We start from the raw sequence: 27,937 nt of genomic DNA, 5'->3' as shown, positions 1-27,937 counted from the left end.
GGATCTCATCAATCCCCCGGGGCTTTGCCACTGTGGAGTTGTTTGACTACATCAGTGACTTCCGCCCGGGAAATCGACGAAATCCCCCGTCATCCTCCAGCTCTGCCTCTAACATAGAGGGCGTATTAGTCGGATTCAGGAGTTCCTCAAAATGCTCCTTCCACCGCCCTATTACCTCCTCAGTTGAGGTCAAAAGTGTCCCATCCTTACTGTACACAGCTTGGATGGTTCCCTCCCCCTCCTGAGGTGGCGAACAGTTTTCCAGAAGCACTTTGGTGCCGACCGAAAGTCCTTCTCCATGTCTTCTCCAAACTTCTCCCACACCCGCTGCTTTGCTTTTTCACGGCAGAGGCTGCAGCCCTTCGGGCCCTTCGGTACCCTGCAACTGCCTCCGAGTCCTCTGGGATAACATATCCCGGAAAGACTCCTTCTTTAGTTCGGACGGCTTCCCTGACCACCGGTGTCCACCACGGTGTTCGTGGGTTACCGCCCTTGAGGCACCTAAGACCCTAAGACCACAGCTCCTCGCCGCAGCTTCAGCAATGGAAACTTTGAACATTGTCCACTCTGGTTCAATGCCCCCAGCCTCCACAGGGATGGAAAAGCTCGACCGGAGGTGCGGAGTTGAAAGTCCGTTGGACAGGGGCCTCCTCCAGACGTTTCCCAATTTACCCGCACTACACGTTTGGGCTTACCAGGTCTGTCCAGAGTCTTCCCCACCCCTGACCCAACTCACCACCGATGGTGATCGGTTGACAGCTCTGCCCCTCTCTTCACCCGAGTGTCCAAAACATACGGCCTCAGATCAGATGAAACGATTATAAAATCGATCATTGACCTTCGGCCTAGGGTGCTCTGGTACCAGGTACACTTATGAGCATCCCTATGTTCGAACATGGTGTTCGTTATAGACAATCCATGACTAGCACAGAAGTCCAACAACAAACAACCACTCTGGTTTAGATCAGGGAGGCCGTTCCTCCCAATCTCACGCCCTCCAGGGTGTCTCCATCATTGCCCACGCGGTGGCGTTGAAGTCCCCCAGCAGAACAATGGAGTCCCCCACTGGCGCCCATGCAGGACTCCACCAGGTCTCCAAGAAGGCCGAATACTCCGAACTCCTGTTTGGTGCATATGCACAAACAACAGTCAGAGTTTCCCCCACAACCCGCAGGCGTAGGGAGGCGACACCCTCGTCCACCGGGGGGTAAACTCCAACGTAGCGGCGGCTCAGCCGGGGCTTGTTAGTATCCCCCACACCCCGCCCGCGCCGCACACCCTGAGCAACTCCGGAGAAGAAAAGAGTCCAACCCCTATCCAGGAGTACAGTTCCAGAACCCGAGACTGTGCGTGAGGTAAGCCCCACCAGATCCAACCGGTAGCGCTCCACCTCCCGCACCAATTCCGGCTCCTTCCCCTGGAGAGAGAGGTGACGTTCCACGGCCCCAGAGCCAGCGCTCTGCTGCCCGGGTCTGGTCCGTCGAGGCCCCTGACCTTCACTGCCACCCATGTGGCAGCGCACCCGACCCCAGCGGTTCCTCCCACAGGTGGTGGGCCCATGGGCTGGAGAATGGGAGCCACGTAGCTTGTTCGGGCTGTGCCCGGCCGGGCTCGCGTGGCAAACCCGGCCACCAGCGCGCGCCGCGGCGCGCCCCGTCTGGGCCTGGCTCCAGACGGGGGCCCCGGGCTTCCTCCGGGCAGGGTCACTCCATTTCTACCTTGTTTTTCCATTGGGGTTTTTGAACCATTCTTTGTCTGGCCCCTCACCTGAGACCACTTTGCCTTGGGAGACCCTACCAGGAGCACAAAGCTCCAGACAACACAGCCCTCAGGTTCACAGAGACACACAAACCTCTCCACCACGATAAGGTGATGGTTCACGGAGATGAAATCATGGATAAAAAACCAAGGCACTATCATCACTGTGCTATTTTGAAAAAACACAGTCTTCTAAACTGGGACACTATTCATAAGTTTGTAGATATGAGTCTCATATATAAAGTAACACATGATTTGGCCCCAGCTCCTCTAGCAGAGTTCATCAGCCAAAGAAACGGCTCTGATCGTGTTACTCGAGGCGCGGCCAGAGGGGACTGTGTTATCCCTTGCGCACGAGCGCTTTCAGTCGCTCGGCCTGGTCAGTGAGGGGCGCTTCAGAATGGAATTCAATTCCTGAAGAAGTTAAAAAGCTCACCACTTACAAGGCCTTCACAAAAAATTTGAAAATTTGGCTCATTAACACTTATGTCTGCCAACATTAAAATCAGAGCCTATCGCACTGTATTACATATTCTATATAACGTAGCTTTTTTAACTTGTTTTTTATGTGTTTTAATATTGTAACAGGTGCTGTGTACCTTAGGTATTTTACAGTGTTGTTTATATTGTGGCTATCAATCTGCCCTAGACTTGTTAATGTTTCTTCATGTATGTATTTTATTGCTTCTTTTACATCTTGGCCAGGGGACTACAAATGAAAAATAGCCATTTGGCTAATTCTGGCTTTTTTAACCATGTTTGTTCATGTGTTTTATGAAATTGCACTGTCCCCTTCTAAATAAACCAATAAATCAAATCAAATCAAACCTCAGAGTCAGTTACTATGGTAACTGAGCCTGTGAACCTAACCTGGTCGGGAGCAGGTTTTCTTCAAGAAACCTCAAGTTTCTCATTTCCTCATTCATTCATTCATTCATTCAGTCGCGTTTTAATGCAGTTTGTTATCTGCATGAATAAAAAAAACGTATTGGTTTTTTCCATCAGATATGTAGATACCTTATCCGTCCTCATATCACTAACATCAACCATCGTGGACAGGTCCATTAGATATGTAGATACCTTATCTGTCCTCATATCACTAACATCAACCATTGTGGACAGGCCATTAGATATGTAGATACCTTATCTGTCCTCATATCACTAACATCAGCCATCGTGAACAGGTCCATTAGATATGTAGATACCTTATCTGTCCTCATATCACTAACATCAGCCATCGTGAACAGGTCCATCAGATATGTAGATACCTTATCAGTCCTCATATCACTAACATCAACCATCGTGGACAGGCTTTAAAATCCCAGCAGATTCTTTGTGTCGCATTACGTTTTTTGCAAACGGCAGTTTTCTTTATAACAGTGTAGCCGATCATACTGTAGGCTAAAGCCGCTGTATGCAGAGCCGTCAGAAAAGTGTGACTCGCTCCGAAACGTTTTTTAAACGTTTTTGTAGTGTTCCCTGGAAACAAACCAGTGAGAGCCATTAAAAAGAAATAAATTATTATACATTATAGTTCTGTTAATGATCATGGTGCTGCAGCCTCAGAATGGGATTAGTATAGTTAACTTTTTCACCCGCAGGATTGCATCTAAATGAAATTATAGGTGTAATACAATTCCAGTTTTCACCAGTAATATTATAAGTTAACTGTGATTAAATATGAAATCAATATGTACGCATTGACTCAAGCAGCAATTTTCTCCCACACCAATTCTCTCTTTTGCAGCAGCAACCGCTGTCTTGCTTTTTTAACGAAATGCATGTTCAAACCACAGACAGTAGGTTCAAACCATAGACAGTAGGTCCAAACCATAGACAGTAGGTCCAAACCATAGATAGGAGGTTCAGACCATAGACAGTAGGTTCAAACCATAAACAGTAGGTCCAAACCATAGACAGTAGGTTCAGACCATAGACAGTAGGTCCAAACCATAGACAGTAGGTTCAGACCATAGACAGTAGGTCCAAACCATAGACAGGAGGTTCAGACCATAGACAGTAGGTCCAAACCATAGACAGGAGGTCCAAACCATAGACAGGAGGTCCAAACCATAGACAGGAGGTCCAAACCATAGACAGGAGGTTCAAACTAGCTGATTGTGCGCATGAGTATTTCTGCCGACCCGTTTGTTTGTGGTTGTTACCATGGTGAATCGTAGAACCATGGCTCCATTCATGCTGCCTTTTTATAGTGGTGGTGCACGCGCAGAACCCTGAGTGAACCTACTCCGAGTTGATTGAACCAACTCAAATCAGCTGTTCTGGAACCGAAAACTCAGAGTTTCCATCTCAGGGTAAATTGTAAAATCGTGACAGCGTACATTGAAGTTTAATACAGGTTGGCAGGACGGTCTGAAATGTTTTGCACGGTCTTTCGCTGTACGTTTTGTCAATGCGCCACTTGTTCCAAAAGTACCTTCTCTTCTTTACTTGGCCCTCAACAGTTTGTACAGTCCTAGCTACTGCTGACTCGCGGAGGGCCTCTTAACACTGGGGATATGTCGCCACATTTTTTTAACCGATAATTTTCCTTTCGTCTGTACCTCAGCTCAGCTACATGGTGTCACGGACTAGCGCTGAAAATTACTCGACTATGCGTGGTCAAAGCCCCGGCTGTGAACGTTTTCATTTCCTATAAGTTCTTCACAATAAAAGTCCTCAGTTATTTTGGTATTTGAATGTTTTTATTATGAAGCAGCAAAATCCAGAAATGTTGGGGATTCTACTTAGCAACAGCATTCTTTGACAAAAGCTGTCCAATCCGTTACAACTGTGGCTGGTAAACTAGGCAAAGTCACCCGCCACTTTGAAAAAGTACCCGCCCTTGGCTGGTGGTGGGTGCTAATTTCCCACATACATGCATATATCAGACATGTTTAGAGCGATTGTGGCATCCCACCATCTTACAGATATATGGAGGATGCACAATCCTACTAGCAAGGATTACACCTTCTTTTCCACGTCACCTCACCCACTTCCGTATTGATTATATTTTGTGCTCCAGTGAGCTTAAGGCGATGTTCCACACGATAGCAATAGAAGCAGCAATTCTATCTGATCACAATGCGCTGATAACCACATTCCGTTGCGATGTTAGGAGAAAGATCTAGAAGATGGCAATTTAATAATTCCCTTCTCCAGAACACAGCTTTATTTAAAACCAAACTGGCTGAATTTATATCAATTAACACAGACTCAGTTTCTGACCCTGCATTTACCTGGCAGGCAACTAAAGGATTTATTAGAGATTGTACATCCTCCTTCGCGGTCAGCTTGAAGAGGAAAAGAGAGGCAAGGTTTGGGGAGTTGGAAGAACGCTGTAACTCTTTAGAGCAGTCTCTTAAGACTTGTTTTCTAAATCTACACATACTCTTCTAGTCACAAATCGAACAGAGCTAAATGATCTGCTAAGAAGGAGAGCTGAGTTCATAATGCACAGAGTGAGGCAAAATTACTATTTTAACGGCTGTAAACCAAGAAAATTGCTTGCTCTGAAATTAAAACAAAGGGAATCCAGAGCTGCCATCAGCAGCATCCATCAGTATTTCAACAAATCCTAACGATATCAGCACCACTTTTCAATCCTTTAGAGGGGTGATAGAATGCAAAACCGATTTTACCCTGTCATAGTTGAATAACGACAGTTCGGTGGGTAAATAGGACATACATAGAAGCTCAAAATCCCATTGACACCCTTTTACTATAAAAATTTCATATTTTGAAACTGCCGCTGAAAACGGGCGAATCCCAACAAAGCTGGAAGTTGACGTCAACCTCCCAAAAACCGGAACCTTTGTCAGCCCATGGGTGTATTAAGAGAACGGTCACGCCCCAACATTTACATAGGCTACACAACTGACCTGAGATCAGTTAGTCTTCTGAATCTAGGTCGCGCAGATCTCAGAAAATGTATACATTGTTCATATGCTATTTTACCATTAAATTCACTTCTGAGAATTTTTTATGCGAGAAATCAACTACTTAGAGGTCAAATATGGGCCGTTTTACGAAAATTGATGTCTAATTGCAAATTTTGTCCGACTGTGTCGGACTTCAGAGGCTGGTGCTGCCTGTGTTGCTGCCTCGCCGCCTGGCCTGCCTTCCTCCACAGACCCCGGTGTAACACCGGCTTGCTGTGAGCCCGATTGAATTCTCAAAACTCAAATTACGACCAAAAATGAAGCTAACTAGCCGCAATCTGTACACATAGGATTGCAGGGACAGTCGCAGCTAACGAAACCCGTACAGCTCACAAATATTCATTAACTTGAAATCTGACACCGTTGTTAGCTTTATAAAACATATAGTTATATGTTGTATAGCTAAGTGGCGTGACATGTGTGTAACATTTGGTAAGAGATTGCTGGTGTAACAAGCTCGCTGACCGCCGCTCTCACACGGGCCATTTAGCTAGCAGGAAGAGAGGAGATGCGGGCCCGCGGCTTTGTCAGGGCAGCGGCGCGTTGGTAGTAGTCCACCAGCCCAAACGGTGACTTTGCGCTGGTATGAGGTGCTGTGGGCTGCAGCAGCCGTTCCGGAGCTCAATCGAGCTCACAGCAAGCGGGGTCTGTGGAGGAAGGCAGCGCGGGCGGCGAGCCCTAACACAGGCAGCTGAACTCCGACACACAGTTTTACCAAATTTGCAATTAGCCATCCATTTTCGTAAAACGGCCCATATTTGAGCTTTATATCGTTGATTTCTCGCATAAAAAGTCTCAGAAGTGAATTTGGTAAGGAAACATTGCAGTGTCTGGAATATGAGATTCTGTCGCGTTTCTAATGTATGTGTATTGGAGATTCGCTCAACCAATCAGCACGACCCTTAACGCGCTGTGTATGGCGAAGTCGCTCAACCAATCAGCGCAGCGTCTCTATGTGTGTGTACGGGGCTAAGGCTCAACCAAGCAGCGCGCAGCTCATCTAAATATTCATGACCATACCATATTTGGAAGAAAAGCTCTTGTTACAAATAGGGCCAAAACACAGGGATGCATAAGGGCCAATAAAATATCAACCAGGCCATTTTCAGCCCAACTAATGTTACATACCCCATTAGGAGACCATAAGGAACAGTGTGAAATACCCTATATAATCATTCTATCACCCCTTTAACTCAAAGTTGTATGAATCCTCCTGCAACCCAGATCCGACACAGTGCCAGGAGTTTCTAAAAGAACTAAACCAGTTTCTTCTTGGCCCAGAGGAGACAGAAGAACTGGGTCAACCTATAACGTTAGAGGAACTTAAATCAGCATTACAAACAGTTAAAAAAGGGAAAACACCAGGGTTGGATGGAATTCCATCAGAACCTCTTCAACAGTATTTTGACATATTAGGACCTACCATTTTACAAGCTTTAACTTCAGCCATAGAGAAGGGTACTTTCCACCAACAAACCAACACTGCGCTAATCTCAGTTATGCCAAAGAAGGGCAAAGATCTTGAGGATTGTTCAAATTACAGGCCCATCAGCCTCATCGGGACTGATATTAAGTTTTATTCCAAAGTCCTGGCTCTCCACTTAGAGCGCTTTATCGAGAAGCTAGTCCACCCTGACCAATCAGGTTTTATACCCAAGTGTCACGCTGCGGACAACATACACATATTACTCCATGTAATAGAAGAACCCAAAAACCTTCCAACAACGGCAGCAGTTTTATCAGTGGAAGCGGAAAAGGCTTTCAGCCATTTCCCATCGAGCGAGGCTCGCGACAGGGATGCCCGCTCTCTCCCATGCTATTTGCAATGTCTCTTGAACCGTTAGCCCAAGCCATAAGGCAAAATGAAATATGTAATGTCCAGATTAAATCTAATAGCAGCTCAAAATCATTATTTGCGGACGATATTTTGTTGTACATTTCTGATCTTGAGGACTCTATTCCAAAAATTCTTAAGATCTTCAACAGCTCAATCTCTGGCTATAAAATCAACTTGAATAAATCTTTCTTGAATAACAGGCATGTGGCTTCAGTTATTAGTGATACAATACCAACCCAAAGCAAAATTACATATTTGGGCATCACCATTCATGCATACCTACAGCGAGTTGTCCAGGACAACTATGAAACTATATTAAGTAGCTAGTGTTCAAAGGGATCTGACCAACTGGTCTGCGCTGCCGGCATCGCTACGGTCCAGGATTGCTGTCGTTAAAATGAAAATAGTTCATGTGAATTTCTTAAGTACAATGATCCCCTTACCCCCACCAATACATTTCTGGAAGTAACTTGATACCGTAATTCGGCAGTATATTTGGAATAATAAACAAACTAGGCTAAAATACTCTACCTTGCAATGTACCACAAACACGGGAGGCCTGGCCCTCCCCAACCTTAAAGTGTACCACAGAGCCTTTCAACTACGGGCCCTCAGAGTGTAGATGGACCCCTCATCTACAGTCCCATGGAGAGAAATAGAGCAAAACCTCACTGGAAGTCTAAGACTGCAAGACCTCACCTTCGTAGGTGTGTGTCCAAAAAAGTGTATGCTGGCCTATGGCCCTATTATCACCAACACATTGACCAACTTTAAACAGGTAGAGGAGCGACTACGCTACACCAATAAGTGGCATTTGAACACCCCAATTTGGCACAACATACACTTAATGTCTGGTAACAAACCCTTTGTTGAATTCCTGCTGACCCAAGTGTTTTGTTACTTAATGATGACTCTAAATTACACCTGCTTGGGAGACAGAAGAAAATTTGGCTAGCTGGATCAACTGCAACCAAGAAAATGATAGCTCAGCACTGCCCCCCCCCCCACTTTGTGGTTGGCGTATTTTCTAGACATAGTTATGCTTGAGCTCTCTACAGCAAGGATTAACAAAGACAAGTCATCGACTATAGACCTATGGAAAGGTGCAGCAGCACAGGTATCAGTCCTAATGACCTCAGCATCACAGGAAGTAGAGGAGGGGACTAGGTAAGGTGGGATTCCTGTTTTCTTGTATTTTGGTTTGTTTTGTTTTCCTCGAGACCACAGAGGGTGGGTGAGGGTTTTGGTTCCTGTTTGATTGTATTTGTTTGTTGTGTATGTTGTGTGTTCAAAAACATAAAAATAATAAAAAATTTATCATAAAAAAAGAACTGTGTAGGTAGGTGGGTAGGTGGGGGTCTCCCACACACAAGATGAAAACAATACCTAACTAAAAACCTCCTGCACAGATACAATCAAACCCATTAATCATGCAGTAGAGTTCTGAGAAGAACATCGGGAGGTTTGATTATTCAGGAGTAATACCATGGACAGACATCTAAGTTGTTCCCCTAAGCACCATCCATGTGAACCGAGTACAGCTGCACTTGTTATAGTCCCAGCCCCAAGTACTCAGGCCTTGAGGTGACACATTAAAAAGACAAACAGAGTGTGGCGGTGATGACAAGGGATGAAAGCTTGGTCTCTTATATGCTGCCTGATTATTAATTTGGCCTCGCTGAAGGCCCTGTCACAGAGACAGAGAGACTATCTTTAACTGAGACTGGCAGGAGTAAAAAAGCAGGGAGGAGGTGTATAATTCATGATCAGAAATCATTCGCTTTCCTTCCCCATTCAACATTAATGAAGAGACACCAAGGCTGATGGCGCTCAAAGCGAGCAAGGAGAGAAAGACATTTGCATGCAACACATCTGTGTCACCTTTTGCACCGGTAATATTAAACTGCAGGAAAATAACTTTATGGTGGTTGTGTGAGCAGTCGAGTAGAAGGAAAGAGAAACACACTTAAAGCCAGATTTCAGAATTATTGAACCTCTTAAAAGCAAACTTTGGCTTTTGGTAAATTGGAATATAATATTTTACCATTTTATCCAGAGTAGGGTTGGGCCTAGTCTCCCATTGTCAGACCTTTCTACACAACGCCGCGGAGGAAGGTCTGACTAGTCCACACAGCATTCTGGGATGGAATGGTTTGTGGCGAACCATCACAGTCCAGGGGTCATGGTGCGGTGCAAGATGCGCTGCATGGTGTGCTGCTTGCTAATTTTGCTATTTATCACCTACTTTCCATGAAATTTGAGGACCTGTAAAATTAACAGTTTGACTTTTTTATTATTCTGTTTATTTTGGTATTTTCAATTTCATAGCAGAGATGCTTTTCAGTTTTATAGCCTATTTTGACCTGTTGCCTTCTGGGAAAGTGTTTGTTCAGTGTGATACACTGAACTGTAACATTATACCAAGATTGCCTGGGGGCTCTCCGTCTTTGACACTTGCACTACTGTCTTTTCTGCTGCATCAACTCGTACCTGGGTATGAACCGGACTGGGACTTCTGTGTACCGTTACAACCTAGTACAGGGATGTCCACATTGTAGGGTTCACAGACCTTTGTCAATGCTGTTGTGGGCCAAGTTGAGGAGTTGTGGAGAACGGGCCTCCAGGATTTGCTGGTGCAGGCTGATGTAGCGCAGGGTCCACCAGGGCAGCAGCTAAAATACATGAGAAAAAACACAAAGAAACAGATTAGAACATGTCTGTTGACTTTATACATCTGTGTTTTGTATATCTGGTATCCATTACCTTAAAGTGTAACTCTCATTTTTTTCAACCTGGAACCTATGTTCCTATGGTTTTGTGTCTAAGTGACTGATTGGAACAACAATCTTTGACATTGGTCCAGTATTAACAGAGATCGCTGCAGTCAGCCGTGGTGAAAAAAGCTACAATGTAAGTTAATAGGGCGATAGTCAAGCTTGTATTTACCTTCACAAAAGTGCTCGTTATGCCGCTGACAGACTCAGATTAGTATTCTAAGTGTCTGACAACATTATGGAAAGGATTTCCAAGGAGGTCGACCTTTCTGTTAAAGAGGAAAATCCTTTTTTTAAACATAAAAACATCCGCCAAATTGCGTTGGCTAAACCATCACTTTCATCAGTCATTTTAGCATTGTTAAATACACTTCTTTCAAAGTCGACAGAAACTAAATAAAACTATGTAAAGCCGTTTTGGGTCGTCTTTCCACTTTTCCAACCATCACAACTCTAGTTTTGGTTGAAATAAAACGCAGTTTACCATTTTACATGTGGAAATATGTTGGCTCTATACACGCTAAAAGTATTGTTTTTTTAAATGGGGCCTGGTGGGTTTAGAGCTAGCAACCTCAGAGCTGTTTCTGGTTAAACAGAAAGGTCTGAAAGAGGTTTTAAAAGGTCCATCTCTAAGGCACCCTTTCCATAATGTTGTCAGACACTTATTAATATATATCTGAGTCTGTCAGTGGCAAAAGGAGCACTTTTGTGAAGGTAAATACAAGCTGGACTATCACCCTATTAACTTACATTGTAGCTTGTTTCGGTCTCTCTTAATACTGGACCAATTTCAATTAAAGCTGCGAGCAGCGATGGACGGGCCCTCGCACCTCTGCGCGCGTCAGGGTTACCGGCAGACGCCGCTCCTTGCGACCGTGCATTCGCGCGGCACTCAGACGCCGCAAATCGTCAACAATGAAAAGGGAACTCCCTGCCGAGTTCAACGATAGCTCACACAAGACTCTACGTCATACGGTTCATTAGCTGTGAAAAGGGGCGTGGCAAAAGTGTAGGGGGCGGGTCAAACCATCACCAATTAAAAAGGAAGTCTGTGCTGAGTTCAATGATACCTCACATAAGACTACGTTAGATGGGTAAGGTTTTATGAAAGGGGGGGTGGCTTAAGCATAGGGGGTGGGCCAAACCATCACCAATGAATAAGGAAGTCTGTGCTGAGTTCAATGATATCTCACACAAGGGTCTACATGAAACAGGTCATTAGTTATAAAAGGGGGCGTGGCTAAAGCATAGGGGGCGGGCCAAACCATCACCAATGAAGAAGGAACTCTCTGCTGAGTTCATTGATACCTCACACAAGGGTATACCTTAAACGGTTCAAATGTTATGAAAGGGGGCGGGGCCTGAGTAAGTGGGCATGGTCATATTATAGGGGGCGGATCAGTATCACAGGTAGACCACACATTCTGAGTTTTCATGTTTGTCATATAAGGTGCATTTCCTGTTGCCAGCGGGGGGCGCTATGACCAAAAGTCAATTTTGGCCTGTAGGTGTCCTCAGGCCCGGACCCTTGTCAATCGTGAGAAATTTCGGGCAGATCCGACAACGTACACTCAAGTTACAACAACTTCTTTGTTCATCGCTAAACACTCAAAATGGCCGCCACGCCACGCCCACACCGTCTGACGAAAAGTTTTTCTTTTAATAACTTTTCATCGTTAAGGTGTTGGGATGGTACAGACCAAGTTTGAAGTCCATCGGATGAAATCTCTAGGAGGAGTTTGTTAAAGTATAGCACCTTGACTTTTACGCCTACTTCCTGTTGCCACCAGGGGGCGCTATGACTTTAAGTAAATATCGGTCTTTATTTGTCCTCAGGTTGGACTCTTATGTATCCTGGAAAGTTTCGAGATAATCGGACAACGTACACTCGAGTTACACCCACTTCCTGTTTCGGTGGCGAAACGCACAAAATGGCCGCCCTGCCACGGCCACGCCCTATGACGAAAAGTTTTTCCTTTTAAATATAATATATTATATAGTCCAAAAACCAATTCCATAACATCAGTGTGAAAGCAGCAGTGGGAAATTTATAAAGTCCACAACTCATTATGTAGTTCTATCAGTTAAAACATTGTGCTCCCCAAAGTAATTGCTGAGATTTAGGAATGCAGTGACATTGCTACAACAAAATCTGACAGGTAGAGAAACATGAGCTGTCAGTCTATCAAACAGCTTGGAACCACCAGACCATCTAAACCACTTTATTTCAAACAGAATGTGAGCACACCTGAAATATCAGTAAGAACTCCTAATTGAACAGGAAATCTTACCTTAGTTGTACATACGTACATCTGTGCAACTAACTATTGGTAGTTGTGTAAACTGAGTGTGGGTGATAATAATACAGAACACATTTGTTTTCTTTCAGTAGCTAACCTGGAGGTTTGTTTAGGATCGGTCTGATCCTCTGATCGCCAGCAGTACTGGTTTGGAGCTCGCTCGCGTGTCACTCAGCACCCAGAGACGAGAAGCAGAGCAAAAGTCTGTTGTCCTGCTGCCCGCAACCTCGACTTCATTACGATCCTCATGTCATAATGTTTTTTTCTGCCACAGAGGCAACCGTTGCCTCAGTTGAACCTGCCATTTGACGCTGCGGTTTGCTGGTCTGGTGTGCGAGATTAGTGACTGCTGGGGCGGACTGATTATGATCCGGGCGTGGGCTGCGTACTGGATCACAGGGGTCCTCCTGTGTCGGGCGCTGGCAGAGTGGCACAGTACTCTAGCGATCAGGCCATCAGGGTTACAATAATATGTTTATCAAATGATCCATGTTAACACAGACATTTTCAGCTCTGTTTACTCAGTGCTAAACTGGTGTGTGAGATACACAGTTTCGTAAGTGTTTAGGGGTACGCAGTAGGAAGTAACGGTACACGTGGACAAAAATCAGAAGTACCGGTACTCCGGTGAGTTACGGCCCTGCTATGACCCCTACTACTGTCATTACTAAAGATTGTGCTAGAATAGAAACAATAACGTCGCTGTCAGTGGGCTGGTTTACCTCCGCTAAGGAGCACCTTAGAATAACGTTACGTGAAACAGTGATTTAATGTCACCACTCATTTTACATACAGTTTAGCAACAAAACCTCCTAAAAAGGGAAGAGTGGATGAAATAATAAAATAAAATTCTGAAGCAGTCGCTGCAATAATATAGCAGTGGCAGCGCTGCTATATGTATATAGCAGAAACACAGGCATTGATTTACCGGATTATTTTCATGTACTGTATAAACAAGATACATTTAGGATTATTTCTGGTACAGGCCTAGAGTTTAATTTATTGAAAATAACTTTAAATAGTAATTGGCATACCTGAGGATCCAACATTTTGTAAGTAAATGCAATGCATTACATTATATGATGTAATTTATATTAAATAGGTGAATATCATAAAATAAATCTTATTAATATCTTATTTTTCAGTTCACTGTGATTTTAATACAACATACTTTCAGTTTAGGGAGTACATGCTTAGGTTAATAAATAAACACTTAAAAAAGGCCCTTTTAGCACAAATCAAAGACCAACATCCAGGCTGCTGCATGCTGGAGCTAGCCTAGGTGCTGACCACGCAGTAAAAACAGCCAACCCCCTTGCTTTTGGGGGCTGACCAGAACACAAACCGGCAGGGAGGGGAAAAAAGTATGTCTTTCAGCCATGTAAGTATATTTCCTCCTACACCAAAACCCCCTTAGCCCTTACACCCTCCTGTTCTCGTGCTCATTCTGGGAGAGTGGAAGTGAACCGTGTAAAAAAAATCGTATTTGTGTGTCAGGGAGGATTTCTCCTGCCTCATATCCAATGTAAGATGACCCCAGCCTCTGTGGCATGGTTGCATGGAGGTTTAATTGTCTGTCTCACTTAATCAATATCCTCCAGCGCACACACACGCTCTAACTGAGCATGTTCACAAATATATTCATCATGTCAGCATACACATGTACACCTGTCTCCTGACCGGCAGAGCTGTGCTTTCTCCTTCCATATTTAGTGTTGTGCAGTGGGCTATGACCAGCTGCCAGAGGGGGCCGGAATATGAATGAACAGAGTTGGGTAAAGGAGGGGAGGGTGAAAAACATCTTCTGGAGGGAGCATTGGTGGAGTTATGCACTTAAAGTTAGACAGCCCCCGCTGCTTGGAGGAGAATGGTGCTGGTAATTCATTCTCCTTTCCCTCATTAGCATGTTAAGAGATGTTATTGATTTTTTTACTATTCAAATTATATTCAACTTTCAGAATTCGTTCCAACAGCCCTACTGTCGATGGGGTTGAAAGCGCAGAAAAACCTTTGAGAAGTACTCAAGAAGTTGCATATTGATCGTATTGCGTCCCTGATCGTAGCGGTTTTGAGTCCTGAGTTCAACTTGTCAAGTTCAAACTCTCCAGAATGCTAATTCAAATATGAAGTATTTTGTATTGAGAAAGGCCACATGTATAGATTTATTCATTTATTTATTTATGAGGACAACGCACATTTATCAACATTTCTGTAAATTAGCCAATGTTAGCCAGCCAGCTAATTTTAGCTAGTTACCTAGCAAGTATGTCATTCTACAATGCCTTCCTAACAGCAATAAAGACCACACCAGTCCTCAAGCTGGACTCACCTGATCAAACACCAGTTAACACCCATGAACAAAGCACACAGTTAACCGGAGGCACTATGAGGTCCACTCTCTGCCGTCCGAAGTACAAAGGACTCAAATTACCTACAGAAAACTTTCTAGATACTAGGGGTGGCATGTTTCACAAAACCCACGGTTTGGTTCCTATCACAGTTTTCGCTTCTTGTTATTTTTTCTTTTAACCTTCAACACTCCAGAAACTTCTCTCTCGTGTCTTTATAAGTATAGTTGGTTCTCTTAATACATCCATGGTATACGTTGCAAACTCATGAACTCGCCGTTTCATTGTCTAAAATATTCACTTTAACGTTAAACATTTGGTTTTCCTTGTTCCTGATCGTTTACATGCTTATCTAAATAAATGATGGATGTATTCAGACAACCAAGGAGATGTAGCTAATCATTATGTTGTGCTACTAGCTAGCTACTAGTTAGCGCTAGCTACTAAGGTTAGCGTGCAGTTTGGTGAACAGAGCTTCTCTTAATAAGATCCATGGCTTCATCTCTCACCCACGTAACAGGCTTTACAGCATACATACCATGGATGTATTAATAGAACACATGGTGAATTACAGCCATTAGCTCTATCCATAATCACATCTACAGGACCTCGGGAGAACAGTCATATGAGCCTGCGCAGTGTAGGGCGACGTGAACAGGCGCAGTCCTGCAGGTCTGCTCGCATCCGTTATGCACATTCATCATACCTAGTTTAATAACTATGGATTTGGCTACTAGTAATTGTTAAATATGTTGAAAACATGACATTTTATACAAGGACGCTTTAAGTGTTCGGCTGGTAAGTTGATGTACCCCAAAAAAAATTATCCGCTGAAATATAGAAGTTTCTTTCGCCGTGCAAAGTCTCTGGGGAAAGTCTTTCTGGGCCATGGGGTGCAGTTATACCGTTGGCCGCTAAGCCCGTGGTGGCTTTCAGACATGGCGCTGTTCCTGGGGGCTTGGTCTGAGGTCACAAACTAAATCTCCTAAAATAAAATAAGTCATCATTGGGACAGAAAGCCCTTACCTGGAGGCTGTTCATCTTTGAGCAGCACTTGTTGAGAATAACCCTGGCCAGCAGGAGGAGGAAGGGGTTGGCCACCAGGCTGTACACAGACTCCCCATCCAGGAGCAGGCTGGAGTGGATAGCCTCAACCAGGGTCTGGGGCTGCCAATCAAAGATATGCAAATCTGAGTTAAAGCCCAGAAGCCTCTGCCAGGGAAGCATCATTCTAACAACTAACTCATTCAAAATGTTGTCACGCACACACCATTCAATCACACTTTAGTGAAGCGTTTATGTATTTTAAATCACTGCTTATTAATACACACCTTTGCATAGTCAAGTCAATTTCATTTACATAGCCCAATATCACACATTTGCCTCAGGGGGCTTTAAGATCTGTACAGCATACGACCCCATCAATCCTTTCACCCTCACAGTTTAGCTCAGAAGCAATTAAAAATGTTTTTTTAATACAGTGACTCATGCACTACAGTTATTCATCTATTCATCCATTTTCAGCTGTTTATCCAGATCGGAGTCATTAAGCAGGGAAGCCAGGATTTCCAGTAGCCCAGGGCAGGCTCTGGTCCCCCATCCTCCAGCTCGTACTGGAGGATCCCAGGGTGTTCCCCGACCACATGGATAATATAACCCCTCCCTGCACATGTATTATAGACCCAAGCCCAGAGTATATACAAAATAAATATATGGAAATAAGATATCATTAGAAATATATTCACAGGAAGTATATAACCTAAAACACAAAAGAAAGCCCACTATTGTTGCAAGGCAAATGACTTGATTCTATGATTTAGGGTTGCTGTAGGAGAAAAATCTTACATTTCAATGATTACATTTCAATTAAAGGCAACTCAGACTAAATACAGACTCCAAATCAAGCATTGGTACTGTATCAGTTAGGATAATCTGCTAAATTATGCCCAAAGCTACAGTGCAGTGTAAGAAATGAAGAATTATTTGATTTAATAGGTTGTAGGGATGGGTTTGGGGGGGGGGGTTATTCAGTGTGGAGTGTTAAATGTTTTAAATAAATAAAGTGTTCTCAGTAAATAGGATCATTTTGGTTGGAATTATGTTTACAACTGAAATTTTTTTTTTTGTTATAACAGAGGGAAAGTACCGGAAAAAGGAACTGGCACCGAATTTCAGGTACCGGTAAAACCGTGACTGGTACCCATCCCTACCACAAGGAGTTGCCTTGGTCATGACTCACGGTGGGCTCTGCTGAGTATGAATATGGAAACCACTGGAATGGATGTTTGGGGACATTTTAAACTAACGGGAAACATTTGATTAATTAACCAAGTAATCAAAGGAACGTTCCAGTTACTGCTGCATCGCTTCCCGATATCCCAAAGTATGGAGCAGCCCGACGCCCACATCACAGAACCAGCGTGCGTTAATTGCGCGTCCAAAAAATTAGTGATGTTAAAAGGAATTATTACATTAATTTTGATTTTTTTTTAAAAATGAAATTTATATATAGTGTGTAAATAAGTAATATCATGAAATAAATATCTTAATATCTTATTTTTAATTTCACTGTGATTTTAATACAACATACTTTCAGTTTAGGGAGTACATGCTTAGGTTAATAAATAAACACTTAAAAAAGGCCCTTTTAGCACAAATCAAAGACCAACATCCAGGCTGCTGCATGCTGGAGCTAGCCTAGGTGCTGACCACGCAGTAAAAACAGCCAACCCCCTTGCTTTTGGGGGCTGACCAGAACACAAACCGGCAGGGAGGGGGAAAAAGTATGTCTTTCAGCCATGTAAGTATATTTCCTCCTACACCAAAAACCCCCTTAGCCCTTACACCCTCCTGTTCTCGTGCTCATTCTGGGAGAGTGGAAGTGAATTCTTATTTGTGTGTAGTATATATACACGTATATAGCACAACATTGTTTTAAAAGGGTACAAAGTTGTTCATAGATCTAGCCTCTTGATTTTGCTCTTGAAGCGCACCAGATTGATGCACTGAACTTTAAAATGTGCTAAATAGAAGAAGCACCTGACCGGTGGCCGCAATGATTGCAATAGACTGAGCTCCTACACTCGCCTCCGTATTTCATTAAATAACCAGGTCTATTACTTTTTCTTCGATGCCAAATCGTTTTGTCTGTTGTCACGGTGACACGCCTGCAGGCACGAAAGAGCGGGTCTCGTTGTCGTCTGGGCTGTCTACTCGTTTGGAGAAGTTTGCTAGCATGTCTGCGGCTAATGGAGTGGTGGCTAATGTGAACACGTTCTCTAATATGGAGGAATTAATCAACTGGGTCATGGAGAAGCAGCTAAGTGTGCTTAAATCAGTGATCTACAGCGTGGTGAAGGAAGCGCTGGCCGAAATGAATGCCTCACACCAACACATCGGGGCAGAACTTGAGAAGCAGGATGGCATGGTGTGTGAGCCGGACTGATCTGGCTCAAGATCCAGCGGCTTCCTGAAGGGATGCAACACGAGCTGGCACCGCATGCCGAACGCAACTCAGACGCGTTCATTCGCCGCACTGCCCTGGGAACGACCCGCGAGAGGACAGGGTTTGCCTTCGCTCCGGCTGCGGAACCCGGTATTTTCTGGCTGGAATTGGAGGAAGAGGAGGACGCGCTACATGTATGGATCATCCCCCGCAGCAAGAAACCGGAGAGCGACCGTGGGTCTTTGACTCAATGCCGGGGCCGCGACTGGAGGACTCAGCACCTGTGGACTAACGGTATTTAGGCCACTGTACCGAGTTTGACTGGAGGACGCTGTGTGTAGGTTTTGAAACCAAACAATGGAGAGACATCTAACCAGACTGTAAGGAATGATGAATGCTGGCTACTCAGTCTACAATCTATATTTTTCTGTATGTAAGTTTTGCAGGCTGGTAATCCTAAAGATACTGTATGTAAGTTTTGGAGCCGAGCTTTAAAGGGACACTTAACCAGACTGAAAATACATGATAAATGCTGGCTGGCCAGTTTACAGTTTAGGTTTGTTAACAATTAACCCTCATGCCCTCTTCGGTCATTTTTGTACATTTTTCTCAAGTTTTTTTTTTCATTTCGTGATCATTTTTGCTGTGTTATTTCTTATGGCATGAAATTTTGTAGGAATCCTTCTTTTCAGTCAAATTTTTTAAATCCAGTGTTTTTTACTCTTACATGTCTTTTATACTTAAATGATTCATTTTGTACCCTCTGGACAACTTCGAGGCAAAAATGTCCACGCACACAAAAACTGTTATTAAATCATCATATATCAATATCTTCTCCGTGAACCATCACCTTATCTTGGTGGAGAGGTTTGTGTGTCTCTGTGAACCTGAGGGCTGTGTTGTCTGGAGCTTTGTGCTCCTGGTAGGGTCTCCCAAGGCAAAGTGGTCTCAGGTGAGGGGCCAGACAAAGAATGGTTCAAAAACCCCAATGGAAAAACAAGGTAGAAATGGAGTGACCCTGCCCGGAGGAAGCCCGGGGCCCCCGTCTGGAGCCAGGCCCAGACGGCGGGCTCGCGTCGGGCGCAGCCTGGTGGCCGGGTTTGCCACGGAGTCCGGCCGGGCACAGCCCGAACAAGCTACGTGGCTCCCATCTCTCCAGCCCATGGACCCACCACCTGTGGGAGGAACCGCTGGTCGGGTGCGCTGCCACATGGGTGGCAGTGAAGGTCAGGGGCCCTCGACGGACAGACCCGGGCAGCAGACGCTGGCTCTGGGGACGGGAACGTCACCTCTCTGTGGGGAAGGAGCCGGAACTGGCGCGGGAGGTGGAGCGCTACCGGTTAGATCTGGTGGGGCTTACCTCACGCACAGTCTCGGTTCTGGAACTGTACCCTGGATAGGGGTTGGACTCTTTTTTCTCCGGAGTTGCTCAGGGTGTGCGCGCCGGGCGGGTGTGGGGATACTAACAAGCCCCGGCTGAGCTGCGTTGGAGTTTACCCCGGTGGACGAGGGTCGCCTCCCTACGCGTTTGCGTGGTTGTGGGGGATAACTCTGACTGTTGTTTGTGCATATGCACCAAACAGGAGTTCGGAGTATTCGGCCTTCTTGGAGACCTTGAGTGGAGTCCTGCATGGGGCGCAGTGGGGGAATCCATTGTTCTGCTGGGGGACTTCAACGCACACGTGGGCAATGATGGAGACACCTGGAGAGGCGTGATTGGGAGGAACGGCCTCCCTGATCTAAACCAGAGTGGTTGTTTGTTGTTGGACTTCTGTGCTAGTCATGGATTGTCTATAACGAACACCATGTTCGAACATAGGGATGCTCATAAGTGTACCTGGTACCAGAGCACCCTAGGCCGAAGGTCAATGATCGATTTTATAATCGTTTCATCTGATCTGAGGCCGTATGTTTTGACACTCGGGTGAAGAGAGGGGCAGAGCTGTCAACCGATCACCATCTGGTGGTGAGTTGGGTCAGGGGTGGGGAAGACTCTGGACAGACCTGGTAAGCCCAAACGTGTAGTGCGGGTAAATTGGGAACGTCTGAAGGAGGCCCCTGTCCAACGGACTCTTCAACTTCGCACTCCGGCGGAGCTTTCGTGCATCCCTGTGGAGGCTGGGGGCATTGAACCAGAGTGGACAATGTTCAAAGTTTCCATTGCTGAAGCTGCGGCGGAAGCTGTGGTCTTAGGGTCTTAGGTGCCTCAAGGGCGGTAACCCACGAACACCGTGGTGGACACCGGTGGTCAGGGAAGCCGCCTCCGACTGAAGAAGGAGTCTTTCCGGGATATGTTATCCCAGAGGACTCGGAGGCAGTTGCAGGGTACCGGGCGGGCCGGGGCTGCAGCCTCTGCCGTGGAAAGAGGCAAAGCAGCGGGTGTGGGAGAAGTTTGAGAGAAGACATGGAGAAGGACCTTCGGTCGGCACCAAAGTGCTTCTGGAAAACTGTTCGCCACCTCAGGAGGGGGAAGGGGAACCATCCAAGCTGTGTACAGTAAGGATGGGACACTGTTGACCTCAACTGAGGAGGTAATAGGGCGGTGGAAGGAGCATTTTGAGGAACTCCTGAATCCGACTAATACGCCCTCTATGTTAGAGGCAGAGCTGGAGGATGACGGGGATTGTCGTCGATTTCCGGCGGAAGTCACTGATGTAGTCAAACAACTCCACAGTGGCAAAGCCCGGGGGATTGATGAGATCCGTCCAGAAATGCTCAAGGCTCTGGGTGTGGAGGGGCTGTCCTGGTTGACACGTCTCTTCAACATTGCGTGGAAGTCCGGAACAGTGCCAAAGGAGTGGCAGACTGGGGTGGTGGTTCCCCTTTTTAAAAAGGGGGACCAGAGGTGTGTGCCCAATTACAGGGGTATCACACTTCTCAGCCTCCCTGGTAAAGTCTACTCCAAGGTGCTGGAAAGGAGGGTTCGGCCGATAGTCGAACCTCAGGTTGAGGAGGAACAATCGGAATTCCGTCCTGGTCGGTGGAACAACGGACCAGCTCTTCACTCTCGCAAGGATCCTGGAGGGGCCTGGGAGTATGCCCAACCGGTCTACATGTGTTTTGTGGATTTGGAGAAGGCGTATGACCGGGTCCCCCGGGAGATACTGTGGGAGGTGCTGCGGGAGTATGGGGTGAGGGGGTCTCTACTCAGGGCCATCCAATCTCTGTAACGACCAAAGTGAGAGCTGTGTCCGGGTTCTCGGCAGTAAGTCGGACTCGTTTCAGGTGAGGGTTGGCCTCCCGCCAGGGCTGCGCTTTGTCACCAATCCTGTTTGTAATAATTTATGGACAGGATATCGAGTAGTCGGGGTGGGGAGGGGTTGCGGTTCCGGTGGGCTGGGGATCTCATCGCTGCTTTTTGCAGATGATGTGGTCCTGATGGCATCATCGCCTGCGACCTTCAGCACTCACTGGATCGGTTCGCCGAGTGTGAAGCGGTTGGGATGAGGATCAGCACCTCTAAATCGGAGGCCATGGTTCTCAGCAGGAAACCGATGGAATGCCTTCTCCAGGTAGGGAATGAGTCCTTACCCCAAGTGAAGGAGTTCAAGTACCTTGGGGTTTTGTTCGAAAGTGAGGGGACAATGGAGCCGGGAGATTGGTCGGAGAATCGTGCGCGGGTGCGGTATTACATTCCATCTATCGCACCGTTGTGACGAAAAAAAGAGCTGAGCCAGAAGGCAAAGCTCTCGATCTACCGGTCAGTTTTCGTTCCTACCCTCACCTATGGTCATGAAGGCTGGGTCATGACCGAAAGAGCGCAGATCCAGGGTGCGCGGCTGAAATGGGTTTCCTCAGGAGGGTGGCTGGCGTCTCCCTTAGAGATAGGGTGAGAAGCTCAGTCATCCGTGAGGAGCTCGGAGTAGAGCCACTGCTCCTTTGCGTCGAAAGGAGCCAGTTGAGGTGGTTCGGGCATCTGGTGAGGATGCCCCCTGGGCGCCTCCCTAGGGAGGTGTTCCAGGCACGTCCAGCTGGGAGGAGGCCTCGGGGAAGACCCAGGACTAGGTGGAGGGATTATATCTCCAACCTGGCCTGGGAACGCCTCGGGATCCCCCAGTCGGAGCTGGTTAATGTTGCTCAGGAAAGGAAAGTTTGGGGTCCCCTGCTGGAGCTGCTCCCCCCGCGACCCGACACCGGATAAGCGGACGAAGATGGATGGATGGATGGATATCAATATTTTTTTCTGCTTTTTTTTCATGAATCACTTAAACAACTTCTTACCTAATCAAAACCACCAAACATTCAATCATTTTCAGGATTTTAACCCTTTAAATGCCAGTTTATGTATTTGAAGTATGTCATTTTTTATAAAAAAAAACAAAAATTATTTTTTTCCCATATAATGAATAACATGTAGATGGGGCTTTGGTGGTGATTAGAGGCTTGGATATGTCAAAGATAAGCAACAAAACTGATTTGATTGCATTAGTATTTTTTATGTAATTCCAGATACTCCCTCTGGACACCTTCGAGGCAAAAATGGCCCCATTGACTTCCATTATAACCACATGTTTTGATCTCACTGCCTTTACAGTATAAAACCATGCATTCTGTAATATCAGCATTTCATTTGGAAGAAAACTAGTCATATTTGACATTTTTACAGTATTTCACCAGATTCAACCATTTTGCCCTTGTAGGCCGATGCATGAAATTATAGTTATATTATGGAGCTGTGTGTGTGTGTGTGTGTGTGTGTGTGTGTGTGTGTGTGTGTGTGTGTGTGTGTGTGTGTGTGTGTGCTGTGCGTCTTGCGGTATATATGTGTGTGTGTGTGTGTGTGTGTGTGTGTGTGTGTATATATGTATATTTGTGTGTGTCTGTGGGTGGGTGTGTGTGTGTGGGTTGGGTGTGTGTGTGTGTGTGTGTGTGTGCGTGTGCGTGTGCGTGTGTATGTATGTATGTATGTATGTATGTGCGTGCGTGCGTGCGTGCGTGTGTGTGTGTGCATGCATGTCTGTGTGTGAGAGAGAGTTTGTGTAAATCTGTAAACAAACAATGATAATTTTAGTGGTGAAAAAAAGCGCTGCTTTACTTTAGCCAGTTATATTATGGAGCGGTGTTGTGTGTGTGTGTGTGTGTGTGTGTGTGTGTGTGTGTGTGTGTGTGTGTGTGTGCGTGCATGCGTGTCTGTGTGTGAGAGAGAGTTTGTGTAAATCTGGGTGAAAAAAGGGCTTCTTTTGAAGGATGCATTTCATGTGATTTTGAAGACGTGCTTGAATAAAAACATTGTCTCCTGCATTTGTTGTAAACAAAAACAACTATTAGTGTGTTGATGCACCTGGCTCTAGAGAAGGAGAAAGACCTGGAGCAGAGAGAAGGAGCCTTTATCTTCCAGCCAACTGCAGGACTCATCTGAAGGTGACACAAGTTTCTGGAGTCTGACAAAATGGTCACTGGTGTCCTCCAACTCTGTGAGTGCCTCTAACCTTCCTCTGAAAGTGGAGAGGACACTGAAGATCCTGTCCATCCTAACATTGAATGGACAGTGAAGAATGTGGCAAGTCTGGTCTCCATCTAATACTGAGACGCGCGCAACATTCAAGCACCGACCGGCATGATGTCAGAGCCCACGAGATATGCCATATCAAGAATCCATGATGTGGCATCCTCTTTCCACCTTTTCTTCACTCTTGACTTGATCCAGCTGATTCAGGAAATGACAAACCTACACGGGAGGTGTTCAATCTCAGGATGGAGTGATATGGATGCTCAAGAGATTTTAACATACATGGGACTTCACACTTGGCTGGTGTGTACCGGTCCAAAGGGGAATCCACCCGGAGCCTGTGGGATGTCCATAGTGGGAGACCAGTCTTCAGGGCCACCATGTCCCACAAACCATTTGAAATGATAAGCGCCAGTTTACAGCACATGCAGGAGACAATGTTTTTATTCAAGCACGTCTTCAAAGACACATGAAATGCATCCTTCAAAAGATGCCTTTTTTCAGCCCTAAAGTGATCATTGCTTGCTTACAGGTTCACGCAAACTCACACACACACACACACACACACACACACACACACACACACACACACACACACACACACACACACACACACACACACACAAACACACACACACACACACACACACACACACACACACACACACACACAGCTCCATAATATAACTATAATTTCATGCATCGGCCTACAAGGGCAAAATGGTTGAATCTGGTGAAAAACAATAAAATGTCAAATATGACTAGTTTTCTTCCCAATGAAATGCTGACATTACAGAATGCATGGTTTTATACTGTAAAGGCAGTGAGATCAAAACATGTGGTTATAATGGAAGTCAATGGGGCCATTTTTGCCTCGAAGGTGTCCAAAGGGAGTATCTGGAATTACATAAAAAATACTAATGCAATCAAATAAGTTTTGTTGCTTATCTTTGACATATCCAAGCCTCTAATCCCCACCAAAGCCCCATTCCCCTATGATTTATTTTATGGAAAATAATTAGTTTTGTTGGGTTTTTCATAAATAATTGTTACTTCAAAGATTTAAAACTGGCATTTAAAGGGTTAAAATCCAGAAAATTATTACATTTTTGGTAGTTTTGAGCAATTTACAAGTTGTTTAAGTGATTTATGAAAAAAAAAGCAGAAAAAAATATTGATATATGATGATTTAATATCAGTTTTTTGGACATGTACATTTTTTCCTCGAAGGTGTCCAAAGGGAGTATCTGGAACTATGTAAAAAATACTAATGCAATCAAATTAATTTTGTTGCTTATCTTTGACATATCCAAGCCTCTAATCACCACCAAAGCCCCATCTAGATATTATTCATTATATGGAAAAAAAAATTTTTTTGTTGTTTTTTGTAATAAAAAATGAAATACTTCAAATACATAAACTGGCATTTAAAGGGTTAAAATCCTGAAAATGATTGAATGTTTGGTAGTTTTGATTAGGTTAGAAGTTGTTTAAGTGATTTATGAAAAAAAAGCAGAAAGAAATATTGATATATGATGATTTAGTAACAGTTTTTGTGTGCGTGGACATTTTTGCCTCAAAGGTGTCGAGAGTAAGTTTTTTTAAGGAGGGCATGAGGGTTAAGCTAGACTGAAAGAACATGAGGGATAAGGTCTGTTCAGCTCATAGTCTGCTTATTGCTCCAACTAGATTGGTCTGTTTTTCGCACAGCCTAGTCCAGAAACAATATTGTTCATGTTTAACATAAGAATTCACTAGACCAAGTAGTTATTACTTCACAATGGAGGTCTACCTGTGTTTTTTGATTTGTTTCTCTATTTTGTGTTGCTTTGATGTTCTGATCTTGTTATATAGTTCTAATATAGTTCAGGTTTGGTCACCAGTAAATAATGTCTTACTGTGGTTTAAATGCAATGTCAGGAATATAGGGTGATTTCCCTTAACGTAAATGGTTTACACAATCCAATTAAGAGAAGCAAGGCTATTGCAAAGATGAAAAAGGAAAAGTTACATATCATGTTTTGGCAGGAGACTCATTTCAACAGTGCAGAACATGAAAAATAAAAAAAAACTAGGGTTTAAGAATGTATTTTACTCATCCTATAAGAAAGGAAAAAGAAGAGGGGTAGCAATACTAATTTCTAATAGTGTAAATTTTCAAGTGGTCTCTGAACTTACTGATAAAGATGGTCGTTATGTTTTAGTTAAGGGATTTCTAGATCGAAAAGAAGTTACACTAGTTAACGTGTATATACCCCCTGAGCAGGACAATTCCTGTATTAAAGACATTTTTCAGTTGATTGCTTCTGAGTCCTCCGGGGTTTTGATATGTGGGGGAGACTGGAATACTCAAATACAGCCTAAACTCGATTCCTCTAATGCACTAAAGAGGTTAACCTCTAGAGCTAGAATAACAAAAAAAACTTTTGATGGAGTTGGGCCTGATTGAAGTGTGGAGGGATCTCCACCCAACAGACAAACAATTCACGTTCTACTCTGCAAGTCAAGATGTTTACTCAAGAATTGATTATGTTTTTATTTGTAAATCAGACTGTATGATAGGAGTCAGAGATATTTCTGATCACTCAGCTGTCTACTTGACCCTGCATTTAGATAGTAAAAAGAAGGATATGTTGTGGCGACTTAATACGAGCATTTTGAATGATAGTACATGTAAGGAATATGTCCAAAATAAACTGGGGGATTATATGGATAACAACGATAACGGGGAAGTATCACCAAGTGTCCTGTGGGATGCCTTAAAATCAGTGATGAGGGGAAAACTCATAGCTCTCACATCGCATAGAAAAAAGGAAAGAAGTAAAAGGCTGCTTGAACTACAAGAAAATCTGAACCTCTTAGAGAGAGAACATGTTGAGAAGAAGAAATCATATATATTAAATCAAATAAACGATGTTAAAAAGGAAATAAATAAATTTTATGAGGGAGAATTAGAGAAAAAAGCTAAATTCACTAGACAGAGATATTATGAAAATGGCCCTAAGGCTTTGAAGCTGTTGGCATGGAGGTTAAGGAAGCAACAGACGGAGAATACAATATATGAAATTAGGGATCCCAAAACCGAAAAATTTTTCCGTAAGCAGGAAGATATTCACAATATTTTTGAAAATTACTATAAAAATCTATACAAGGAACCAAGTACAACCAACTCACAGGAAATACATTTATTTTTAGAATCACTTGACTTACTTTCCATAGGTGAAGTACAAAATAAAGCCCTAATGGCAGAGATCACAAAGGAAGAAATAGTGAAAGCAATTTATAGATTAAAAGTCAATAAAGCGCCAGGAACAGATGGCTTTCCAACCGAGTGGTATAAGGTTTTTAAAGATCAATTAGTTCCTATACTTTTTGATTGCTTTAACTATACACTTAAAGGAGGTGAACCACCAAGAACATGGAGTGAGGCAATAATTTCAGTTATTCCCAAAGAGGGTAAAGACAAAAAGGAGTGTAGTGCATTTAGGCCAATTTCTGTATTAAACATGGATTATAAATTATATGCATCGATATTAGCTAAAAGATTGGAAGATATAATACCAGAATTAGTGGATCCAGACCAGACAGGATTTGTATGTGACAGACAGATGTAGGATTCTCGTAGGGTACAGATTTGATCATTGGCAAATTATCAAAGATGCTTTATCAATATTAATAAAGTTATGAATATGGTTATTAATAACTTTATCAAATCGACAAACAATCAAAACGGGGCACCACCCTGCTAGTCAGGGACCAATAATCAAACTGTGGAACAGTCTCATTTCTGTGGTAGTCCTTTAAAAAGGAAATAAAGGAAGGGGTGAATCCAAGCAACGGACCTGATCGACCAGCAATTATTACAACAAGTACACAAATAATCACAAGCAACTGCTAATTAAGTATAATAAGGTTTATTAACTTCACAATTATCAGTAGCTAAACAATAAATTTTTCAACAAAACTAAACTAACATTTTTATAATATCACAACCAAAACAAAGCAAAAACAAAGCAGCATGTGTCATGGACACGTCTGTGTCTGTGTGTGTGTGAGTGTGTGTGAGAGAGTGAGTGACAAAGGAG

General features: G+C 44.2%; 1 protein-coding gene across 2 annotated transcripts in view; it reads right to left on the bottom strand.

Annotated features, from left to right (window-relative positions):
• ttc27 (tetratricopeptide repeat domain 27) overlaps positions 1-27,937 on the bottom strand; it is a 141,599-nt gene that overhangs the window by 83,060 nt on the left and 30,602 nt on the right. For both annotated transcript variants that reach the window (XM_039783536.1, XM_039783535.1), the window contains 2 exons: positions 15,985-16,125; positions 10,106-10,208 (listed from right to left, as the gene is read on the bottom strand). In XM_039783536.1, coding sequence (XP_039639470.1) covers positions 10,106-10,208; positions 15,985-16,125 — 244 coding nt within the window. The remainder of the gene's footprint in view (positions 1-10,105; positions 10,209-15,984; positions 16,126-27,937) is intronic.

The sequence above is a fragment of the Perca fluviatilis genome, chromosome 19 (genome assembly GCF_010015445.1).
Source record: "Perca fluviatilis chromosome 19, GENO_Pfluv_1.0, whole genome shotgun sequence".
In the NCBI taxonomy this organism is placed as follows: domain Eukaryota; kingdom Metazoa; phylum Chordata; class Actinopteri; order Perciformes; family Percidae; genus Perca; species Perca fluviatilis.
The sequence above is the reverse complement of the archived record's forward strand: the minus strand, read 5'-3'. Positions and strand labels throughout refer to the sequence as shown.